The sequence below is a fragment of the Haplochromis burtoni genome, unplaced genomic scaffold (genome assembly GCF_018398535.1).
Source record: "Haplochromis burtoni strain Fernald_Lab_line unplaced genomic scaffold, NCSU_Asbu1 Contig_49, whole genome shotgun sequence".
NCBI lineage: Eukaryota > Metazoa > Chordata > Actinopteri > Cichliformes > Cichlidae > Haplochromis > Haplochromis burtoni.
The window spans coordinates 2,093,947-2,118,762 of record NW_024582410.1 but is presented as its reverse complement, the minus strand read 5'-3'; the positions used below and the strand labels follow the sequence as shown (position 1 = coordinate 2,118,762).

Below are 24,816 nucleotides of genomic sequence, written 5' to 3'. Positions count from 1 at the left end.
CAAACATTTTGGACATGTTACCTTACGGGATGAAATGCTGACCCTTTTGAAGGTGCGTGTGTGTGTGTGTGTGTGTGTGTGTGTGTGTGTGTGTGCGTGTGCGTGTGTGTGCGTGCGTGCGTGCGCAGTCAAGTTTTTGGGGTAATGGCTGTCTCCTGAAGTATTCAATAAAACGCCTCGAATGTGATGCATGCTGTGAAAATGTCAGGCTGTCAAAAATATTTTTTAGGTAAGCAGGATAGATGTTTTAATCATTTTTGTTTGGGTGAGCCACAGGGTATAGAGGTGTAAGTGGATATCTTTTGCTGTGTTGTGTTTCCACACCTCAGGAACTTTCCCTGGGGACTGAAAACCTTTGAAAGAACTCTGTGTTTCTCCACAAAAAAAGTTCTCAGGAAAATATTTTAGCTCCCAAAACTTACAGAAACCTACTGGTGCTGTGTTGCTCTTCATCTCTGTTCGTGTGTTTCCTTTTAGGGGTCGCCATAGCAGATCATCTGCCTCCATCTTGCCCTATACTTAGCATCCTCTTCTGTCACACTAGCCCTCTGAATGCAGTCCTTAACTGCATCCATGAACTTCCTCTTTTCTTGGCACTCAGGAAGTAGGAAGGTTGGTGGTTCACTTCCCAGCACCGCTAGTCTGCATGCCGAATTATCCCTGGACAACATACTACCCATACATAATACCCAGAGTTTCCCCTGATGCATCCATTGAAGTGTGAATGTTAAACAAAGTGTTTAGGTATAGAATGTGTGTGATTGGCTGAATTAACCTTGTAGTTAAGAAAATGTGCTCAACATGCTTTGAGTGCTGAGTTAGAGTAGAAAAGCACAATATAAGAACCATTCCACTTACCATCCTGCCTGGCAGCTCCATCTTCAACATCCTTTCTCTGCACAAGTCCAAAGCACCTCAGCCCTGCCTCTCCTCTAACTGTGTCTCCGGACCGCTCACCCTGAGCCGTCCCGCTGATATACTCATTTCAAATCTTGTCCCGTCTGTTAACTCTCAATGAAAGCTTGAACATCTTCAGCTCCACCTCCTGTCTTTCTGTCAGTGCCACTGTCTCAAGCTGTACGTCGCAGGTCTCTCTACTATCCTTCCACACCCACCGTCACAAATCCCCCCTTGACACTTGTCTCCACCCTGTCTGCACTCTCTTCCTCACTGGTGGAGGAAGAGAGTTGTCCTTTTGCACTGGTGGTGGGTTATTTGAACATTTATAATTTGAACATTTATAATTTCACTTGTTGCCGTCACACAGACACATCTGCCTGTGCTTTGAACCCTGCAGACTGTACATACTGTAACAGTAGACGCAACTTCTGTTTCTGAAAAGTGAAACTAATGTGGACGTGCTTGGAAACTTAAGAGAGAGCCTCCATGTTTCTCTGGGTTTATACGCATGCAGGGAGCAGGTTAATAAGGATGACAGGAAAAAAAAGAAAAAACATAACTGGATATTAGTGCAGGCACACTAAGGCTCATGTAACACCTCAGTAAACACATTTGAAATGAGTTTTACAGTTTCAGTTGCTAGTTTCAGCCATTAAATAAAACACGGTGTTCGTTTTGTACATCATGGTGTATTTGGAGTCAAATAGATGATAAAGCATGGAATTAAAACCTTTGTCTTATGTTGTCTGCAGACCAAAGCAAAGTTTTAATTACATACAGTGTCTACTGCAAAGCAAAGATACAATCGGCCCAACTTCATTCACAATAGTGAGTACATATCCTCCTTCCCAGCTTCAGAGAGGAGCACAAAGTGTGAAGAAGTTGGTGCTCTAGCAATTCGACCTAGATGATTTTATCAGGGTAGTCATAAAAAATACATTGTAAGTACATAAGTACATCAACAAAACTTACTCGATTGCAGCTTTTGTACTTTGAAAGGAAGTATATCTTTCTTTCCTATTGCATCAGATATTAATGGGTTGAAAAATGAGTGTGAGTAATGTTAGGTGAAACAGTTTAGCGTCTGGAGTAGCATGCAGTATCCTCAAAATATATCCAGCTTTTGTAAGTCAAAGTGCTCCGGTCAAGGTTTCAGAAGGGTTTTTTCCACATATAGCAGACCACTGAGATCTGAAGGATGAAGAAAACCTTGGAGATTTTAGTAAAGCTCTGAATCAGCTGTTGGAAAATTTCTCATCTTGCCTCACGTGGAAATACAAGAACCCGTGTTTTAGTGATGGAAGTAATTATTGAGAAATCTTTGCTTTATAAATCTTTGATTTCACGGCTGAAAGCGGCACAGCCACTTCTGATTTCCTGTATGGCTTGTTTAATGCTGAGGTCCAATTATAATGTCTCTTTTCATTTGAGTTTTGAATTTACTGGCTGTGCCTGGATCGCCGCCAGCGAGCTCTGGCTCCTGCTGTAAACAGCCAGGTTTAAACACTCCACTCAAGCTGACATGGTTCAGTAGCCGTGTCGAGCCCTAATCGACGTGCAGTCCAGTAGAGCTTGTAAACGACCCTTACTGCATCCTCCTGGTTCAGACTGAAATTCTGATATTGGCTGATTGTCAGTATTGGTTTAATATTCAAAGCGAAAAGAAGAATATTATCGGAATCTATTATGATTACATGCGATCAGCTGTTTTTTTTTATCATCTAACTTTGTAATAATTCTGCGTTTCTGTTCAATTATTTATTTATTTTGCACAGAAAAGTTAACTTCTGTTTTTCCACAACATACTAAATGACATGAAACATTAGAGCATTAGAAGAGTATCAGCACGGATCTTGAAACACCAAATGGTGCATACTCTCATCTCTTAGTCCGATTAAAAGTGTGTGGATTTTGCAGTGCAAGGTGTAACGGTCAGCAGAACTGAAGAGAAATCAAATGGGGTTGACTGGTCAAAAGGGGATGTCTCATCACACTATTGTAGCTGTTCTCTATTGTGCTGTCGTTGTCTCCAAACGATGACAGCAGTCACTCTCAGACATGTTGGGAAAGGTGTTCAAATAACTGCCATCTGATTTATAAATGCTAACACGTTAAAATCAGTTACCAGGTGGGTCAACCTGAATCCCCCCCTGTAAGGTGAAATACTTAAAAAAAAATAAATCATTGGCAGTGAGTGCTGTTACCCGCTGTCAGTGATGGGTTTTGAACCCTGCAGAGAGTGGCTAACTTGTCACTGATGAGCGAGGTTGCCAGTTCAGAGGCCACAGGGGTTGTGTTATGTGTTCCGCCAAAGATCCCCCGACACCCTCCCCCTCCTTTGCTCCATCATAATTTGCTAACTTAATCCCCCCCCTCTCAACCAACTGCAGCCTCCTCCCTTTGAAACCTGCTGTGCTGGATGTTGGAAGCGGCTCTGTCTGCCTGCACCTGTTTCGATTAGTAGCAGAGGGAATTTTATTATATACTAGATCAAATTCACATCTCAGAAAGATACAGAGCTACTTTTGTCCTGATCCATGCCAGTGTGTCATGTTTCAACATTCCCCCAAGATCTTCTAGAGCTACGTTGTGATGTGAAAAAACGGGTTCAGGGATTCAGATGAGCTGCAGAAGCTTCCGTCTGAAGCAATTAGGGTCAACAGCCTGTGTTTGGAGTTGATGGGGTTTGTGGACACTTGTAAAACCACATGTAAGGTTTTCTTTTCTGCTGACCTTGCGAACCCAGACCTTGCAGTGATCTGGTAAAGATGCAGTGGTAAGGATTGGTGGCTCTCAGTCTCCGTAGGAAATGCAGGCATTGTATTGTCTTTAGGGGGGAGCTGGTGATGGCAGACCAATTGAGATCTTTGGGGATGTGCATGCCAACATATTTACTTCTATCTCTCTGAACGTCTTGTGAGATGATTCGCATTATTCCAACGATGAACAGCTGACTGTAATGTAAGACTTGCTGCAGGACCCTAGCCAAGGTTATGTGACTGGTGTCATGTAAACATGAACATGAATGCAGCTTTTTCATGATCAGTCTTGTTGTCATAGAGTCACACGGTGCATTTTGATGAGATGTGCTGAATGTAAACAGAATTTTGCTTGTTTACAAGAAAACACCACGGGGCACCATTACCTCTGGATGTAAAGTCATTTTGGCGAAGAGGTTCCTGCTCCTGCCCAGTCTTTCATGTTCATTCACACAGGTGTGTAACCCATGCGAAGTCCTCTGTTAATGTAGTTTTCCCTCTGGCTTTAATGAGGGGGTGTGTCTGATTTTGTCATTTGCATAGCGGGCCTGCAGATTTGAATATTTTGCCATTTTCCTTTTGCTCCCTCAGAAGACGAGACATTTCTGCCACCAGCTCTACCCTCCTCCCCCGCTCAAGACATGATCCGATTTGGTTTTAGAGTACCTGTCTGCATTCATTTGCATGTTAACGACCATCAAATATGTATGATACAAGCATCATATTTATACCACGTGCACTTCCTATAGAGTAGGCTCATTACTTTGTGAAGCAGCTTGTGCATCCATTTACATATTCGTCATGGGAAATATGAGGCATTTTAGCAACCCCTTATTTGTAAAGTGGTCCAATAAGCCCAGGCTCTGGTTGGCACTAAAATGCCAAATTTAAATGGGACCTAATATATTCTTGGACTCTACTAGAGTAGCTTTGCTTGATTAACTGTTTAAATAATACTGGGCTTTGGTACTGTCCGCAGCTCCATCCACTGTCAGATGAAGCGGTTTGAGGTCCTTTCCTTTTAGCGGCTCAATCGATGTAGAAAGCCAACCTCCTTGTGGCTAGGCAAAATTGTTGGTTGGCTGGTGATTGGTCACCGAGATGTTGAGCATGCAGCACCCAAAAGCTCCTGGGCAATCACTTTCAATAGCGTGGTGACTGCACAGGTTGCGGTTCGAGATTAGGGAGGGTTTGCAAATAATCTCCATCTTATTTATAAATGCTGGCAGATTCCCAACACATTACAATCAGTCTGTGCAGTCGGTACTGATGAGTGCAACTCATCTGCAGTCTGCTTCATGGAAAAATTGGACTTGACTCAAATGGAAGTATTGTGCAAGATTTCCGAGTGCTAATGTAATTTTGTGGTTAAATTACTGTCCTGATCGCAAATGGTCACGCTGCAGTCTCCAGCCACTATATTCCCGTGTGTGACTATAGCACTAGCAAACTTTGTTCTGATTGGCTGCCCCTCACAAACAGATTTGCAGTTGGAAGTGTATGAAAAAACTATGTAGAACATTTTCCAAAACTCTAAGTGTGTGTGTGTCCGCCTGTATGACCGGGGGGGAAAAGAGAAAATATAATAAGTTCCTTAAACTTTTGTAAGATTATTCTTGCCGTTTGTGCAAACAGCATGTATAAAGAGATAAAAAAAAAAAAAAAACATTTACATGGACGGATGAAAATGATAGAAATAATTGTGTTGTCTGTTACCTGTTGTGTGCATTTTTACTGAAACACGAGCTGAACTTAAGCAAATTCTCTGCCAGTGAGAATGAAGACACGAAGGCGGACTTTGTTCTCGTATTTATGCCGGGAGACTGATGTTCACCCACCAACTTAAAAGGGAGGACTGTTTCTGCACAGATGCTGGGCTTGCCTGCTGCTGTGTGATTTCTGATGTAATCTTCCCCACTGAGCTGGATTGATTCTGTTATTCCTTCAGTGGGTGGGCTAACAGGCCTGCCAGGCAAGTCTTTGCCGTTAATGGAGCATAGTTGTGTGGTGGAGTCGGGGAGAGCCCATAGGAGCTGTCATACTTTAGTTCAATGTAGGTTAACGCTGCTCACAGAGGCAACACAACGCCACACGGACTCTTTTGATCAGTGCCCCATGAAAGGGTTTTCATACAGGACAGTAAAACAGTTACATTACACCACATATCCAGAACTCTTGTGGTTTGGCTAAAACTTTGTGCCTCACTCATGAATTTTTCATGAATCCTTGTGTTTCTTTGTATCCTGTTAGAAACTGGCTCAGCTATTACTTCCAGTTGTATCGGTCTGGGAAACTCACTCACGCCACCTGCAGGCCAAGCTGGCAAACCGGTTCCAGGTTACAATGGTAAGAAATGACCTCTTTGTATTCAGTGTGTTACCCCCACGATTACAGCGTGAGGGATATCAGGGCAAAAGTGTGTCTTCTGATTGTAATTCCCTGTCTTACATTTAAGCTTTTTGCGCTTCCAGTTTGCCAGCGGGGGGCTAGAACCACCTCTGAATTTGAAATGCACTCTTTTCCCTTTCCTCTAGTCACAGTGATCGATGATAACATGCAGGAGGTGAAGCCAAGAAGCCTGGGAAATATTGTGGTGAGGTAAGCCAGGTGCATATGTTCACAGCAACGTGAGTGGCTTAGTTATCGCTTCATCTTTCTTTCTTCTGGGCCTCTTGGACACGGACATTAAAGATATTATATATTTGCTCTTTGTACACAAGTGAAATGTGGACTTTGAATCTTTTAGTCATTAAGGGTAATTATTCACTTTTGGAAAAACAAGCATATGACTATAAATAGCACTCACTTCTATTGCTGGAGTTGGGAAGGCAGGGTGTACATGCGCGTCTTCGTGAAAGAGAGTTACCTGTGTTAAGTGGACTTCATCAGGAAGCTATGACTCGCTTTGCAGGCGTATCTTCCAGACTTCTACCTATCTGTTATCACTTCACTCCCTTGTTCTTTGTAATTGCTGGTATTGACTCAGTGCTAAGGGGGATTTCCAAGGACTCCATGCTACAGTGCATCCTGAGATAATGATAGGCAGAGCTACACTCAGACAGGAACAGCTGTGCTATTGTACTTGCTTGTTGTATCCAGAAAGTCTGTGCCAGCCAAAACTCAAACAGCTTCATAAAGTTGTGTGAATATTTACAGAGTAAGCTTACAGGCAGGAGGGAGAGTCTGTGAAATGTGTGATGTGGCTAAGAGATGTGTTACAGCTCTTAGCCACCAAAAACATGAACAGATTAAATAAAGAAAGTGGCTGCAGGTTTCTTTTTAGCCTCCTTACACATTTTAATCATGCATGGTGACTGCATCCACCATGATTTGGTAACATGAACCCAAAATTAGAGGCAAACCCCCCCCCCCTTTTTTCGTCAATAACAATTTAAAAGTAGCTTAATAGAATATATTAATCAGATTTAGACTACGTCTTCGAAGAATCAGGCCTTTAGATTTAGAACTCACATGAGTTGACATGGAATGCACTCTCACTGCTCACTATATTAGGTACACCTTGTGTTACTGGGTTGTACCCCCCCGTCTGCATTAAAAACTGCCTTAACTCTTCATTCTTCATGGCATCGATTCAGTAATGTCCTGGAAACATTCCTCAGAGATTTTAGTCCATATTGGTACGATAGCATCTCACAGTTGCTGCTGATTTGTTGGCTGCACATCCATATATCCCATTCCAACAAATACTAAAAGTGCTCTATCGTACTGAGATCTGGTGACTGTGGAGGCCATTTGAGTACATTGAACTTATTGTCATGCGTACAAAATCAGTTTGCGATAATTTAAGCTTTGTGATGCAGCACGTTATCCTGCACCAGCCATCAGAAAATGGTTAGACTGTCGCGATAATGGGACGGACACAGTCGGCATAAGTACTCAGGTAGGCTGTGACATTTAAATAATGCTCAAATGGTACTAAAGGGTTCAAAGCGTGCCAAGAAAAGATCCCTAACATCATTACACCATCAGCGTCGACCTGAATCATTGATACAAAACAGGATGGATCCACGCTTTTGTGCTTGTTGTTTAAACTAAATTTCCAGCCATCCATCTAAATGTTGCAGCAGAGCCATGTTGGCAGCAACAACCATGCCACATTCAAAGCCACTTTTCTTCACTATTTTAAGACTCGCTTTGAATTTCGGCAGATTGTGCTGACCATGTCTGCATGCCTAAATCCTCTGAGTTTCTACTATGTGATTGGCTGACTTACTGTTGTTTAAAATGTTATTAAAAATCTGTAAAATGTAAATTCTTTAGACACCATAATGGAATTTGTTTGTTACAGGATTGTTGCATGTTAAATGTTAAATGTTCTGCTTGTAGTGAATAAACCCATGCAGAGGGTTGTTTAGTTTAAAACCTGGGAAATTGGGCCATTTGCTCAAGAACTGGGTCTTTCCTGTCTCCTTTTAAACAAACGCTGAGTTTTATTGTAGGACGAGCCCTTTACTGCCCTTTAACGTTGGATACACTGACTCTGAGTTTAAACAATAAATCATTAATTTATCTAGGTAATTTATCTGTGTTGCTATATAGAAGCTGTCATGAATCAGACTTTTTCATACAATTATCTGAATTAATTTTGTACTTCTTCTTTAAGATTGCCTTTACCACCTGGGGCAGCATTGTCTTTATGGCAGAATCAAGATCTGTTCAAGAAACTCTACTTCACAAAGTTTCCAGTAAGCTGTTTCATAATTACTTTAGAAATTCTCGCTGGTCATCGAGTCATTGGGATTAATTTATATGTGACTGTCGGTATAGTGCAAAAGACTATTTCCCTTTTTTATGTGTTCTTGCTATATTTAAATAGTCAAATTAGTCACAAAAGAGCGGAATAATAAAGACAATAAAGAATTCTCCTTCAGCACCCCTGACTAATTCAGTGATTCTTGAACCTTTTCCAGGATTAATCATTTAAAAAGCTTAAAAAGATTTAAAACCTGTATTTATTTGAACAGTTTAAGCAAAACACCCACCCAAACTCCACAGTGAATTTTAGTAAAACAAAAAAGTCAGTTGTTTGTTTAAAAAATTATTATCCACACCCCAGCTGCAGAGGCTTTGTGGACCACAGTTTGACAAGCCGAAATAATATAGGAAGAGGTGTCCCTCTAGTGTTAGACATGTTGCATTGCAGATCAACTTTAGGTATTTGTAGCCCTTAAACGTGAGTGATGTTTAAACTGTCTGGCTGAATTGACTTTAAGCTGCTCTTTTAATCTGATCCAAATGTGACTTAAGGGATTCTACGACACCATGGATGCTGGTTTTATGGATGAGGAGGGCTTCCTTTACGTCATGTCCCGGTCTGATGATGTCATCAACGTGGCAGGCCACAGGCTCTCTGCTGGAGCACTGGAGGAGGTATCAGAGCAGTTACCAGTGTTGATGAAGAGGATGCGAATGTTTCTCTGACGGTTATAATTTGTGTTTTTTTTAACAGTCAGTGCTGCAGCACGCTGCAGTGGGAGACTGTGCTGTGGTAGGGCAAGAAGACTCTCTGAAGGGTCATGTTCCTTTGGCTCTGTGTGTGCTCAAGAATGGTGAGGAATACTCACTGGGTGTCATAATTTTGCAAGGAATTTAGGGCATAAAATAAAACTACCCGGCGGTATTAACGTTTTATGCTTTGCGCTACACGTCTCAGGTGTGCAGAAAACTGAAGAGGAGATCGTGAATGAGATTGTGAAACTTGTGAGAGACACCGTCGGTCCAGTGGCTGCCTTTAAGAAAGTGCTCTTTGTCCGTGGGTTGCCAAAGACACGTTCTGGAAAGATTCCTCGCTCCTCTTTATCCAATCTGGTCAATGGCAAGCCCTACAAGGTAAGACTCAGCTGTTAAGGACACATGTAGTGCATTATTATCATTAAACACAAGTAGATGCTGGAGGATAAAATCTCTGAATGAAATTTTTTTTTTTTTTGCTTTTGCAAAGGCTTTACAGCAACTCTGGAGATGGTAATGCTAATTTTGCTACTTAGAATTTGAGCGACGATGGTGCATTAGTAAACCACACACTCACTCAAAACAAAATTGAGGCTCTTTGGAGTTGCTGTCTCAGTAGTCTCCAGGAGAGAATAACTTGAGAATACCTCCTCATATGGTGGATTTGTCAACAGATTTTTCAGCTGCACAAAACGTTTCAGTGTGACAAGGATTTCTGCATTGATTCCTCAGAAAACATTCTGTTTGTTGTTGTTTTCATGCATTGTGCCTTCACTGTGCAGGAGGAAGAACACACGGCGCCCACTCTCTCGCTGTGAATTTTCTGGACTATTACTTGTGCTATTTATCACCATCAAAGTTGTGCTTTGGACTAGAAACCTGGCAGCTTCAAGACCATTAATATCAAAATAATAATATCAAAAATGTCTTCAAAGGGGGGAAAAAACTGAGGACTAAGTGGGTGTATTGCAAAGATCAGACCAAGAAGAGAGCGTGCATCTGAAAAAGGTAGAAAAAAGAACACAAGGGTAACAGCAAAAGACCCGCAGGAATCTTTAACTTGCTAAAAATACTCATTAATGTGCCCATCATAAGGAAATGTCTACTGACTTATCAAAATAAAAGCAAAAACTCCAAAAATAAATATATTAAAAGAAAAAAGAATAAATGAACCACTTAAAAGGTAGTTTCAAAATTCTTATACGTTTTTTTTTTTCCATGTTAAGATTTTTTTTTCCCCACAGATCTCTCCAACTATTGAGGACCCGGAGGTGTTTAAAGACATCGAGAAGCAAATAGAGAGAGCGTCCAGACACTGTGCAGCCTGAGTTCATCAGTGGGATGCCAACAGGACAGTCTGAGCAGTTTCTGGCAACACAAAAGTCACTCCATTAATAATAAGTGTGCAAAAATGCTCATGCTACGCACAAAGTGCTGCAAATGTGAGCACAATTTCTCAGTGAAATAAGAAACTTTTCTTGTTTTCTAAATTAAGAAAAGGTAGACATTGATGTCTAGCCTTTGGAAACCAGTCCAGATCCACACAAGTGGATTCATATTTCTATTTTGAATGGATCATACAGTTAGATCTAGAAATAACTGAATAATCATTTTTATGATTCTGGCTATCAGTCATGAAACAAAAGTAATGCAACTAAAGTGCAGACCTGTGTGTTTAATGCAAGGGAGTGAACAAAAACGTCATATGAAGCATTTAGCATTTGTTAATGTAGTCACTTTATGTTACTAACAAAGGCTAAATCCAAATGAATGAACAGCTTTAGCTGGAACGGCGTGTTGTTTGTTCTCGTTTTGATTTTTGGATACATTTTGGCTGCCGAGTTGGCATTTTGTGGTGCTTTTTCTCACAAAGGCATCACAAAAAGGGGAGCAATACCATAAAAGGGGGAAATAATTTTTACTACAGAACAAAAAGTAAATGACACACACACAAAACAACAGCTTGTAAACAAGCCCCCTATACTGCTACTATATGTGTATGTAATTTTTTTTTTAAAGTCCGTCCAATTAACGCACTTTCAGGCTGTGAGATCGAACTGAATGACTAACCCTGTGTTATCAGAATCAAATTATTAACATTTTGATGAATGTTATTATAGTTAAAACTACAACTAGAGGTGAAAAAGTTGACTGAAATTCAAAGCTAGACTTTTGAAAAAATAAAAGCTGAAATGATTGTGAACAAAAACATACAAATTTTCCTAAATCTTGCCCTGAGGATATGCCCTCCATACAAATTTAACACTGAAACTAATAGAAATTAACCTAAAACTAAACATTTTCAAACAATACAAATTAAATGAGAAAACCCAAACTAACTGGAAATCGAAAACAATTCATGCAAAACAGGGTTACATTACAGAATACAGGTGCCATATTCATTATAACATAAAATTGTTCTGCCCTTTGTATATGTATTGAAAACAACATAATAATAATGTGAATGCAAAGTATGGCTTTGTTATTCATGAAAAATAATGAAGACTCATTGACAGTATTTTTCTTTTTTTTTCTTTTTTTATTGACAATGAAAATTTGTTTGCTCACCACTGTTTCGACCAAAGTACAAGAAGTAGTAAATAAAAAAAAATTTAAAAAAAAGGGGGGGGACAGGACACAAAATAAAGCAATTTGTTGTTCGTGCAAATCGAAGAAATTAAAATGAAAAATTAAAAGCTTTTAAGACTTGATTTTGAGTCGTCCGTCGGAAATAACTAAAAGACAGATAACAGGGCAGCACGGCAGGTCACCCTGTGAAAACTGACAGAAAACAAAGCGTTAACGATTACACCAAATGTAAGTCACAGCAAGCAACAGGGTTTGTTTTTTTGTTTGTTTGTTTGTTTTATCATTAAGTCACCTCACTTCAACATGGTCATATACACTCTACACACACTATGAGCTAAAGCAGTCTGTCTTTCAGTTATTTCATCTGTTTGTCTGAAAGGAGGGAGGAGGGGGGGAGAAGGCCAGCTCGGCTAAAAGTGTAGTTGTCCTTTTTGTGTAAATGCATCGCCTGACGAAACATACAGTACAACAAGTGACATGTTCTATGTATGACGCACTGCCTCTTCTTTTTTCCCCCCTTTGATCTCTGAGAGGAAGTTTTGTGCGACTTCAGAGAGCATCGGCGTCTCTTTTATTTTGTCCTTGGCTACTAAATAGTCCGTTGAGTTGATGCGTTTTTGTTTTTTATTTGTTTTTTTTGTTTTTTAAAGAAAGTGCTTGTCATGTTTTTCCCGCGTGTCGACACATCCCCTCAAAATGCTTTTTTTAAAAATGAGTCCATAAGAAAGGATCACGTAGTTGCTAGAATGGGGACTAGAAGTTGTTTTTTTTCCCCACCACTAGAGGGTGTGTTTTGCCACAACATCCAGTCTCTTCCTCTCACTTTATGGTGCAGCACAGGATCATCATCGTCATAATTATCATTATCATCATCAGCAGCAGCACAATGAAAAAATAAAACCATATGTACAAAATGATCTAGAGGGATGGGGTAATATGTTAAGAGCAGCATATAGTAATCTATGGTCCACTAAATGAGGTGGCAGAGATGGGGGGTTTTTTTGTTTGTTTTTTTTGCACAAACTGAATATCTTTTTATACATGTGTTTGTGTGTGTGCATATATATATATATATATATGTATATATTAAAAATGGCATATTTATATTAATTTACAGATAACCTACACATCTCCTGTAGAAGAAATACACAGTACATTATGCTTTGACAAGTAACTGTACATGTAAAAGGTAGAAATGGGACAGCCTGCAGGACAGTTTAGCACCGGCGTCTGGTGCCCACATTATAGGGGACGAAAAGGGGTTGTGGATGTGGGGGTGGTGTTAGAGAGGAGAGCAGGGCTTCTTGGCAGTGCGTGTCAGAATGGTTCACTCCTCAGCAGGTTTCACCCGTCCAGCAGCTCCACTAATTAGTCTCCTTTCAGAACTGCACCTTAAGGGGAAACAGTGAGTAAATTTTAATGAGAGAGCACTTAGTTATTTTTACCCCATTTTTCGATGTTTCGAGGTGAACCTTTGACCTTTCTTGTAGGTATCAGCTAAACACGATGGATAAAGATGCTTTCAGATATATTTAGTGGCATCCTTATTTTAATGAATCAGCCTTTAAAAGAACTTTCAAAGGGACCTCTTAAAATCCCCCATATTTTCTGTTAAAATTGTAGATTCTTATATTAAATATAGCCAATTTTTCATGAAATGAGTGTATGAAAGTAATCCCTGTGAGGCAAAAATTCATACTTCAGAGTGATCTAAATGCTCAATTTCAGATGGGGATAACAGATTAGAAAAACTAATGAGGTCAACTCAGGCACAGGAGCCCCAGGGGTATTTTCAGGTTTTTTCCAATTGGGAACAGATGAGAATTAATGGCAAGGCAAGGATTGCCCACAGGAAATCAGAATATTTGATCACCAATAAATACAGCGTAGGCTCATGTGCAGCCTGCTTTCGCCCTCTGGGGAAACCCTTGACAAGCCCCTCCTACAAATTCTGTAAAAAATTCTGTTTGACTATGTTCTCATTGGCTGCCCCTTGCAAACTAAAGGGGATAGGAGTTAAAGTCCAGCAAATAGAAATATGAAGCTAGAGCAGACTAGATTCACCACAGTGGACTGAGTCAGGTGCCCAAGATGCAGTTTTTTTTCCTCCCACGTTCTAACTGGCATACATATATAACCTGTATACAAAGAACCAGCACAAAAGTCCAATGACTGGGAATTTGGCTCTTGTTAATAAAACACGAGGCTCCCTGGAAACATAGTTTTCAGCTTTAAGAGGTAAATATTGATCATCTGGTACCGGCAGTTTCATAGAGCCTGATCTTATTTTATGCAGCCCCATTTACATATGTGACATAGCTGAGGTAACTAAGTTATGCATAATGATTAATTACTTCCCTGTCTGCTTAATGGATGGTGTTAAAGTCTTCTTCTACACATTTTTTTTATGCACTCAGTTTATTGACAGGCTTCATTGCGTTCTTTCAGCTCAGCCACACAACTTCAACAACAGTGTTTTGGGCTGTAAGCTGTTCTAAAGTGCGGCTCAGCGCACAGCAGAGCCATAACTGAACACAGCAGCAGATAATGACAGGTCTGCTGCTGTATAGCGCCTATAAAACTCTTCACTCCCATCGGATCATGCTTTACTGCTTTGCAACTTCAAACTGAGGAGGTTTAATGTTGCTACTAAACAAATCCCCCCAAAAAGTAAGTAGGTAAATATTTTATCAAGTTTTGCACCTTCAGTAAATACTGCTCCTGAAATGCAGAAGTCTGCAAAGGTATGCAAATGTCTTACTGTATCGTTCTGGTACAGTATCCCCAGTTTCTGAAATGCTCTGAACTTTGCATCATTTACTTTTTTTGCTGTGTAGGAGTATAACAAGCTGGTGAGAGCATTAGAAACTGCCTGCACAATGATCTTATTATAGTTATAACACAGCACCTTTTCCCTCATTGATTCAACCCCCTCTGCTGTGCTCTACCTTTCCCTACACACTTATTTCACTTTAACCTTAGTCCTTATTGCATGACTGAAATGCCTGAACTGGTACAGCCACAACAATAAAACCACCTTCCTAATCTTACAACAAATCTGCTCTGACCTGTCAGGTCATGGACAGTTGACCTTTGGGGATGTCCTGTTGTGCCTGGTAGTAAAATGTTTGAGTCCTTGGGGTTATTGAATCAGGCTTGTTTTGGAACATCCTGCTCAGTTTGCTTGGTCTTACAGCAGTGTAGAGACAAAGGTTTGCAACCGCATTGCAAAAAGACGATCAGTGTTACTTCTCTGCTGTTAATGTTGTGGCTGATCAGTGTAAATGCACTGATGACAGCCTATGTCACAGAGGTGATTCAAGAAGACACAAGTTCAAATATTAGGACGTTGTTTCGTTAGTAAACATTTAGCAGAGGTCTTGTAAAGTTTTATGATTACCGACTCATTTCAACAATTTTTAACTGTTTTTAAGGATTCTCTCTTTTTTTTTCTTTTTTTTTTTTAAGCAAAACATAATTATGTTTAATGTCTCATTGTTTGGGAAACTGGAATCTTAAAAATTGTTTTTCAGCTTTTAGCATCTGGTTGCTAGTTAAATTGTGAGGGAACGTCTCTGTGGTGCAGATGCAGAAAGACGGCACAGTGAGATGGCATCCCAAATCAAAGAAAATACTTCAGAGAAATTACAGTTTTTCATTGCACCTGGCAGGACAAAGAAAGCAGTTGGATAGGAGAGTAGGGCAAGCTCACTTAGTAATCTGTGAAGTCTGGATAAGTTTCATAAGGCCTTCTACGGCAGCCGTGAACAGTCATAATCATGTAAATGAACTTTGTTAACTAATTTCTGTGTTAGACGCTCCTTGTTTATCTGAAAAGCTGATTTTTAAAGCTTTGACCATAACTGACTCATCTTTTTTGGACAGACATTAAAGGGGAGACATCAGGATGGGACCACAGCTCCCTGCATGCCCTGCTGTCTCCTATCACCTTATCACAGCTACCTGGCCAAAACACCGCAGAGCCTCGCCAAGCCGACCAGACAAATATGCTTATCTTGGAGGGGAAATATGGCCCTCGTCTCTTTCATCCAGTATCTGTTTTAAGTGCTTCTGAGGAAAGCTGTGCATTAAACAGGGCGAGATTCTGTGTTGTGTTACATACAGTGTACAGTTTAAGGTCCCTCTCTTCCTCCTCTCAGCAGGAGTAGGTTCTCACCGTGGAGCTATCCAGTCGCTGCACCGCAGATGGTCCAACTGTAGGGGAGACAGTAAGGGGGGAATTATCATGAAGTCTGAATATTTAGGTTCCTACTGTGCAAGATGGATCCAGAGGGAAAGGAAACATTATTTCTACTTCCTTACCACCCCAAACCACAAGGTTAGAGATTCTCAACAGGGAAAAGAAACATTTTTCTGAGTAGCATGTTCCTGCAGTAGAGGAGGCTGCAGTTTCAGGACTGCATCTAAGGGGAAATATTTCTTTTACCTAAGAACTACCTACCAAACGATTACCAAGGACAAGGTTTCTAGAACGCGCTGTGAGCACTGACAGTAACACTTTTTTTGTTTGTATTTCATCCAAATATGACAAAGGAATGTTGATACAATCAGTGTCTATCTAGGTATTTAGAGTCTCCACATTTAATTTGAGAGCTGAAGAAGTCTCTTGGATGAGATGTGAAGTGTCTTTAAAGAAGTTCAGTCCCTTTCTTTCCAAGCTTCTTAATCTATCAGCTTTATTAAATCTAATATTAAAGCAAACATTTTGCAGTTTAACTCAAGTTTATAGTTGTGTAATCAAAATCTAAAGTTCACATTTCAGGACACAATTTAACCAACATAGAAGTGACTTAAACCTGCACTTTATCTAATGGCCACCAGGGGGCTGTCAACCATTCCTGTTGCCCATTTGTATTAGGGTTTTGCAGATACGTGACCAATAACCACATGAGGTTAACCTGTCCAGCATTTTAGACATGCCACACTTTTGATGACAATGTAGAATCGAGTGAGTAAGGGCCCAGTCACACGGGCGTAAGTCGCACCGGCTGTGAAGGAAAAATGGTTTGTGACGCACTTTTTCTTTTAGTTTTACCACTACTGTGGTACTGTGTTAGCGACTGTTTGCAGAAAACCAATGAAAACTACAGGCAGCCCTCGCCACCAAAAACAATCACTAGGAAGTTTCTGCTGCAGCAACTTCTTTGCAACTGATTTCACCCAGTAACTCCCAGGAACCCAGCTAAGGTTGTATCACATCCAAAGTGGTGGACAACTTTTGGAGTCACGTGAGAAACTTCAAAAAAACGTGCACAGAGTACCGTTCATGTTGTATTCCAGTCTATTTCACCATGTTGTTTTGTCTCTGCATCCCTTCACATATGTGGGCGAGATCCAGCCAAAGCATCTGATTCTATCTTTACTTCTACCTGACAATGAGGTAATTGTGCAAAGCTGCATAACATCCAAGAACTGCAAGACAGAAAGTACTGTATGAAAATGCAAAGTGATTGGTTGCTCTTTTGAGGTCATCCAATTCAGTAGGTGGAAGAGTCAAACAAACTTTGATCATGGTAGTGGTCACTGTGGGCCTGAAACTATATAGTCTCCTCTATTGCAGGAGCATTGTCTTCCTTTTTCCACACAATGGCAGTTACTTGTAGTGACACCATCATAGAAGTAGTCATGGATCACTCAAAGGAAATTCCTGTTTTGAGTGGACATCACCAGCGACTAGATATCAGTGTGCTGTGGACATCACAGATCAGGGGACAGAGTGAGTAGAGACAGAGGAACACACGAAGGCTGTTTCTGTGTTATTGGGAACACCTTGTTAGAAGAGAACGCTGGCCAAAAATCAGTATATTTTGAGGAGTTCCCATCATGTATTACTGCATGGCATAATTGATAATGATTTCCTTTAAAGGATAATTCTGGTTTATTGTGATCTTGAGTTATATAGTGTGCATATAGGATATAGTACAGTCTTAATGAGCAGATTGAGTTTACTCATTTTTAGTAGGACCGGAAATACCTAAACTTTCTTTGACTTAACCATTATGGATGGGCAGAAATTTGTATAAGTATAGCCGAATAGTTTTAATATTTACAAGAGCTCAAAATACTCAAAAGTTGAACTCATTTTCCTAATGAAGGCTGTCACGGATAGCTGAAAGTGACAACTAACTGTTGTTTTAATTGCTGAGATATGGGAATGTGGCAACAAAAGGTAGTTCAGAGCAGTGTGGTGATCACACAGGTTTTAAACTGATCCCCCAACAGCCCAAAACCTTTCAAGATAAAACAAACAATTGCTCATTCATTAGGTAGTTTAATAAGTAGTTTTACAGTAGAGAGTTTACTTTAACCAACCTGTGCTCAGTGTCTGAACTGTGCTAAACTGTGGAAGGTCTTTCAGTTCAGCTCTGTCCTTTTTTAGCATCTACGTCAATCTCTGTGGTTTAAGGTTTAAATTGTGTCCCAGTTTATGCTTTCAGATCTCACTCTCTTAAATACAGGGTTTGTCATCAAATTGGCAGACTTCCATTATTTTTTATTGAGGTTCAACTTTCTGTGTAGTGCAAGAAGAGTAGTCTAATGCTCCCAAATCTCAGCAATTTCTTTAGCAAGAACAATATTACCATTTTAAAAAACAAAACCCAAACTACCCAAATTTCACAAACCAGCATTGCCCTTTAATATTAAGACTGTTTTAGCCAGAGTCCTCTTTAACAGTAAAGGGTTGAGGAATCGCACAAACTGTCAGTTTTAGTTTGAAAAACATTCAAGATGTACTGTTCTCCTATGTAAACCTCCTGATTCAGGCCAACTTACATAGCACCGCTCAGCCACTTTTTGTTTTGCTGCTTCATTACTTCAAGGGTTAAACCAACAAGCATGGGTCCTAATCCATAACTTGACCCCTAGTTTGTTTTTAACTACCAGGGTGAAAGGCCATCTATTTTGCAGCTCTGCAAAACAATACCCTTGGAGTTGGATATTAAAGAGAGCTAATTATAGAAAGAGAAAAGAGAGGCGAGGGTGAGAGACCACAAAGAAAAGGAGAGATACAGCAGGACAGTGGTTGGCAGAGACCATGTAAAGAGGAGGGAATATATGTAGACTAATACTACAAATAATAATATTAACACACGCAGGGCCAACAAGCCCAGGACCTTCAGATGGGCTGACCTTGAAACCAATCCAAATACATGTCGTCAGGACTGTCATCCAGCGCCTCATAGAGGACTGCAGAGCAGCCGTCACAGAGTCAGAGAGAACAAGAGACACAGTCAGAATGCTCCTCACACACAGCAGGGGCAGGAACTCCTGCTCCCAGGTGAGATGCTTTCATCTCCCTGTTCAACAGGCAGACATAACCTATGTTTTGTTTGAAAGCCAGGCTTGAGAAATGAAGTGCACTTACCCTCGGGGGGCAGTCTTCTGGAGTGACCGGATGTTGCGGTGAGACGGAAGCCAGCAGGAAGTGTTTCTGCTGATCCAGGCATCATACTGATACCATGGATGTCCCGGGGAGGGAACTGCCTCCGCCACGATGGGCCTCGGAAGTCTTTGTCATCGCACTGAGTGACAGAATGATAGAGAGCTTGTTTTTAGACAGAAAAGTTAAATAATTATATGAGGTGAGAGAAGAAAGTTTCAAGAGAGTAGTCTTTGACCACTATCCCGGATCCAAACAGCTCTCGCTCTCACCACCTGGTTCAGGCCTTAAGACCGGTTTGTGGCTCTCCTTTCCCTCCTGGCAACCTCCGGGACTATTGTCCTTTCAAAGTGAAGTTACACCTTTGTTAAACATGTTGATTGCAGTGGTACTTCTATTCAGTAAGTAGTTGATGACTTGTTTAAAGGCAAGTTGGCATCTTCCATACAGACTATGGGTGACAGCAGCAATCTGCTAAGCAACCACAGGAAGGTTTATGGTCCGGCACCCCCTTTACTACTGATTTCACCTAGCAACAGCCAGCAACCAGTCGGGGCTGCCGAGTGGTTTGTTATCATATCATTCCATAGCAACAAGAGGCTACCAGGGGATCTCCAACTTGTCTATAGGCCTGTGCAACTGAGGCCTAATAACACTGATAAGCTTAATGCTTCAACATAAGTGAAAACAAAACATCCTGGCAGAGCTCATTACTTTTAAAGGGTAACATGACATGTAGGATTTTGGATTTTCTTTTACAAACTAACTTCACAATTTGTAAGAGTATTCGTTATATTTAACTATCTAATAAAGTTGATAGAATGTAACTGTTAGAAATCCTTTAAAAGGCTTAGTTTTCACATTTCACCTCACAGTGGTGTGATGTCTTGTGGGTGATAGTTACTTCTTACCTCATCCAGTCTTCTGTCAGTGCCCAGCGCCAGCAGATTATTGTACTCTCGCTCCAGAATCTGACGTGCCTGAGGGGAAGAGGAAGGAGAACAAACAAAAAAAAAAAAGACAACACATTCAGAAGGCCAGCTATTCTTAGCTGCATGGTAGCCGAGGCAGCTGACACATTACGTTATTCGTGGATTTTACCCGAGTATAGAGATGAGATAAGCAGTGAAAATTCACAGGGAAACTTGCCAGGGTGACAGTTGGCAAATCTGCATGCTCTGATTTAGATTCCACCGGCTTTTGAAGGCTGATACCAACATTCCTCTATTTTTGGACTGAAGCTGGCGACTGATGATATTTCTGCCCATAATTTACACCTTTAAATTTTTATTTTTTTTCAATGTCTATGCCAAAAAAAGAGCTCCAAAAAATATCTCAATCGCAATAAAGATTTTCTGCTTCCAGCTGGAAAAACGTTAGACCAACTTAATGTTGTTGTTAGTGCACAGTCAAATCTGCCAAAGAAAATTGACTAGACTGCACAGTGCAGCTGCAGTAGTACCTGAGTGTTTTGTGTGGGGATCTGGAGGAGCAGTGCCAGGCTGCTGTAGTCAAAGTTATCATCCAGGGCAACCAGAGCTCCATGCACACCGCTTTCCAGCAGGATGTTGGCGTAGTCCCTCAGGCCTATGCTCTGCACCCAGCGGATGACCCGCTCATTACTCCACACCAGAACGTCTGCAGAGACAAGTATGGACTTCAAATGTTTTCACATATGTTTGGTTTATTACAACATTTTTGTACCTGAAAAAGTGTCAACTGAACTTGCACATTGTTAAAATACTTTTAGACTACATGTTAGTCTGGAAATTTCTGATAAAGTAAGATTTCACACACAGTTCATACAAAGCGGAAATAAGAACAACTGTTAGTTATTCATTTTATGTTTTAAAGGAACTGTCACAGAAATACAGTTATGTTTTCATGCAGGAACTCAAGACAAATCATGGAGGAAATTTTCAGCCTTGGCGAAGATGCAAACTCTCAAACTGCTCGTGTCTTGGATGTACTTGCCTCTCATTTCATGCTGGCTTTGCTCCCTGCGTCTCTCCAGCTCCTTCCTGTCATAGTTGAGCTTCTTCAGACACATGATCCCGTACTGTAAACTTGTTCTGATTTCAGGAAAACAAAGTTAAAAAGAAACGGATGCCCTCTCAGCTTAGCACCTCCCAAAAAGTCTTTTAAAGTATGAGTTACTAGAGCCAGATCAAACATTTTGTACATATATTAGAAGTATGATGCAAGTCTACTACCTGTGGAAGCTGTCCACCATTTTAAGGTGCACCCTCAAGTCCTTCTTGGTGAGGTGGTCCAGCATACGGGCATCCACGAGGCACTCCATGAAGTAGCTGCGGTACTGAGGTAGTCCTAGACTGGGCAACCACTCGTTCCCTATCCACTCATGGTTCATGTCACCATAGGCAAGAGTCTAATAGAAAACACATTTAACACGATGTTTAACATAACTCGCCAAACCAATTGCACGTTTTCACTCTGTCTGTAAGAGACAACAGGCTTTCCACCCACCTGTGCCCAGCTGCCCTCTTCAGACTCCGACTTCTGGCTCAAACACAGGGGAAAGAAAATGAGAGAAAATGAAGACCAATTGTCACTTTTAGAACAATAACAAATCCTTAAAGTGCATCCAAATCAAACTGATAGTGCATGAGGAGATCCTGAAGGGAAACACAAATTTCAGCAGCAGCTGTTATACACCTTATGGCTTATGATGTTTTTTGTTTTTCATACCCAATCAAAAGTAGACCCTGTCAAAATTGGCATTTGCTGTAGTGTTCCAGCAATTTCGATAGCTGAAGGAAGGTGCTTTTATTTATTTTTTAACTTAATTTACCTTAAATTGCATGTAAGTGGATGACAATGGAGACTCAATTAAAATAATGGGACAATCTGAATCCAGTTAATTATGATACAATATGGTAATAAAATAAATCAAACAAAAAACCTCCCAAAACGTACCCATCATTTTATAACGAACACTCTGCCTGCTACACTGACACTGACACTTGCCTCCGGAGCAGCCTGAGAATGAGGTGATGAAACGTCTCTCCACACGTTTACAAGTTTCTCTATTTCTAAGATTGGTATTTTGATTAAACTCTACGGCATGCAGTTTCATAAGGATAAGTCCCCTGTATGCGAAAAAGCTGACTGCGAAATGTGATTTAAATAACTCTGACATCTGGTATGTGGTGAGTAACAACACCACAGAAATAAACAGCTGAGAATTGATGATTCGTGACCTTTCATTATGGAGCATCACTGAGCCAAAGAACAGTGAACGGTGACTCAAACCTTCATTGAGGCATCAGCAGCTGCTAAAAGCTTCAAGCTGGCCATTAGTGTTGAGAAGAGGTTCATAGACCGGGGAAGGGTTTAAGCGCTTCATGTCTTCTCCATTAGAAACCATTCATATTTTTCCACAACCACCCTCTGATAATCGCACTTATACCACCAGACAAATATGAGTGACAGAAAGAAAAGGGTAACCGTTAAAGGACACAGCAGGACTGACCGTTTTGGAAGGGGCTGCCAGGGTCTCCATCTCCTCATGGGTCACCCATACATTGCCTGATGGCTATAAGGGACAGAGCCCAAGAGACAGAGCAGCAGCGGGGTTGGTAGTAGAGGTCCGGTAGGAGGGGCAAGCAGTGTTAAAGAAGAAGAGCAGCACCACTGTAAGCCAATAGTGTTATAGCATCACAGTCAGATGATGAACTGGCCCCAAACCCGCCAGGGGTCAAAGGGCATATGCAAAGGACACAAAAACAAAGTATAACACAGGACATATGCATACAATACATACACAAGAGACACAGATAACAGGGACATTTGGCATGCACAACATTTAAGACTGAATAAATTAGTAACCAATACCAACAGACATGTAAATTACACGTTACCCATCTATTCACCTTCCACTAGCAGACAGCCAGTTCACTCAAACAAGCGAAACAAAACACATCTCTAATGGTGTCTGTCCATATCATTCACACCTACAGGTCCAACTAACAACAGTAGTGATGATTATGTTAATTGTCTTGGCTACTCTACGTGATAAATTAGTAAGAAAGGCAGTTAAATGGACCTGGACTATGTTTGGGGATTTTTCCATTAATGATGTTCTTATTAATGGATTAAAAAAATACAGTAACATAATGCTAACCTTTAATAAACCTCTCTGTGTGACTGTATTACATTATTTTTTAATTTATTGTTTTTTAAGCTGGTTTCTCTCATTGTTGTCCGTTTGGCTGCATTGAGTTGTCACTGTTGAGCAAAAGAATGACTGTTCAGCAGCTACAGGATCAGATATTATTGCCTAGATAATAAAAATGTAAGGCAGTGATTTCCAGTCAAGGGTCACTATATATAGGACAGATGGGGCAACTATGGCTCAGGAGATAGAGCAGGTCGTCTAGCAGTCGTCTAGCAGGTCGAAAACGTCCCAATGCGTCCATTGGAGCGTGAAAATTTGAGGGCATATAAGGTGAATGGGTGAATAAGGCCTGTAGTGAAAAGTGCTTTAAATGGTAAATGGCCTGTATAGCGCTTTACTAGTCCCTAAGGACCTCAAAGCGCTTTACACATCCAGTCATCCACCCAGTCACACACACATTCACACACCGGTGATGGCAAGCTACATTGTAGCCACAGCCACCCTGGAGCGCACCGACAGAGGCGAGGCTGCCGAACACTGGCGCCACCGGGCCCTCTGACCACCACCAGTAGGCAACGGGTGAAGTGTCTTGCCCAAGGACACAATGACCGAGACTGTCCAAGCCGGGGCTCGAACCGGCAACCTTCCGATTACAAGGCGAACTCCCAACTCTTGAGCCGCGATCGCCCCACGATCGTATCTCACCAGATAAGTTAATTTTCACTTTTCTATTTGAACTAAGCACCAGTCTATTTAAACTGGACTGGTTTAATATGTGTGCATATTACTGTAGAAAGTAATTACTCTGGAAAAAAATCTAATGTAATTAAAAAAACGTAGAAGTGAAAGTTACTATTGTGTGCTAATAGCAAAAAAAATTGCTAAAGAAACTGCGAAAAGTATGAACAGGGGGATGAAGTTGTTAGCTTGGGATACATGGAGAATAAAAAAGTAGTATAAACTAAATGTGAAAAGGAAGGGTGGATCTGACTGTGAAGCAGCACGCTCATTTACTAATGACTTGCGATCGTTAGCCATTGACCGTGAGGTTTCGCATTATAGGTAATTATCCATTATGAAATGGATATGACCAAGATTTATAGTATAAAATATAAATAAAATCAACAAATTGATCTGTGAAGGGGTTCTTGAGTCCATCTGACAGGTGTTTGAAGGTAAAACATTTAAAAAGGTTGGGATGAAATGGTAAAAGGTAAAAACCATTGCATTTTTCTGGTTTCAACGAGGCTGGGAAACAACCTGAGTCTTTACACTCTCTAGAGTTTCTGCTTGACATGCACATCCTGCTGCATTTACAAGGTCAATTAACCCCCTCTGTTAAGTGCAGAGGTTTTAAGTGTGAGGCCTGCCACAGTTGGGGGAGTTTGATTGGACTCGTCTCTGGCTCTGTAATGAAAATTTCATGAGGTGTGGAAGTGGAGCTAAGTGGTGGAAGAGAGGGTGAGGTGAAGGGGTAGCACAGCGGAGAGTACCGGCAAAGTTACTAAACAACAGGAGAGGTGAGAAGAGATTCTGAGCTATAATGCTTGCATGCA

At 40.9% G+C, this 24,816-nt stretch overlaps 2 protein-coding genes across 14 annotated transcripts in view; one reads left to right on the top strand and one right to left on the bottom strand.

Annotated features, from left to right (window-relative positions):
• The window catches only part of acss3 (acyl-CoA synthetase short chain family member 3), a 51,843-nt gene extending 40,090 nt beyond the window's left edge, over positions 1-11,753 (top strand). Inside the window, exons 10-16 of the mRNA XM_005923522.3 lie at positions 5,910-6,005; positions 6,194-6,257; positions 8,284-8,365; positions 8,928-9,050; positions 9,130-9,229; positions 9,334-9,509; positions 10,376-11,753. Of these exons, the coding sequence (XP_005923584.1) occupies positions 5,910-6,005; positions 6,194-6,257; positions 8,284-8,365; positions 8,928-9,050; positions 9,130-9,229; positions 9,334-9,509; positions 10,376-10,459 (725 nt within the window). The 3' untranslated portion in view covers positions 10,460-11,753. The remainder of the gene's footprint in view (positions 1-5,909; positions 6,006-6,193; positions 6,258-8,283; positions 8,366-8,927; positions 9,051-9,129; positions 9,230-9,333; positions 9,510-10,375) is intronic.
• Positions 11,754-11,983: 230 nt separating this feature from the next.
• Positions 11,984-24,816, bottom strand: part of ppfia2 (PTPRF interacting protein alpha 2) — a 195,631-nt gene continuing 182,798 nt past the window's right edge. For 4 of the 13 annotated variants that reach the window (XM_042220495.1, XM_014333956.2, XM_042220498.1 and 1 more), the window contains 9 exons: positions 22,616-22,678; positions 21,610-21,642; positions 21,336-21,511; positions 21,097-21,194; positions 20,585-20,760; positions 20,034-20,102; positions 19,108-19,264; positions 15,844-15,935; positions 11,984-13,111 (listed from right to left, as the gene is read on the bottom strand). In XM_042220495.1, coding sequence (XP_042076429.1) covers positions 15,877-15,935; positions 19,108-19,264; positions 20,034-20,102; positions 20,585-20,760; positions 21,097-21,194; positions 21,336-21,511; positions 21,610-21,642; positions 22,616-22,678 — 831 coding nt within the window. In that variant the 3' untranslated portion in view covers positions 11,984-13,111; positions 15,844-15,876. Of the gene's footprint in view, positions 13,112-15,173; positions 19,265-20,033; positions 20,103-20,584; positions 20,761-21,096; positions 21,195-21,335; positions 21,512-21,609; positions 21,643-22,615; positions 22,777-24,816 lie in introns of those variants that run through there. The other 9 variants (XM_042220490.1, XM_042220492.1, XM_042220491.1 and 6 more) reach the window with 6 other exon arrangements.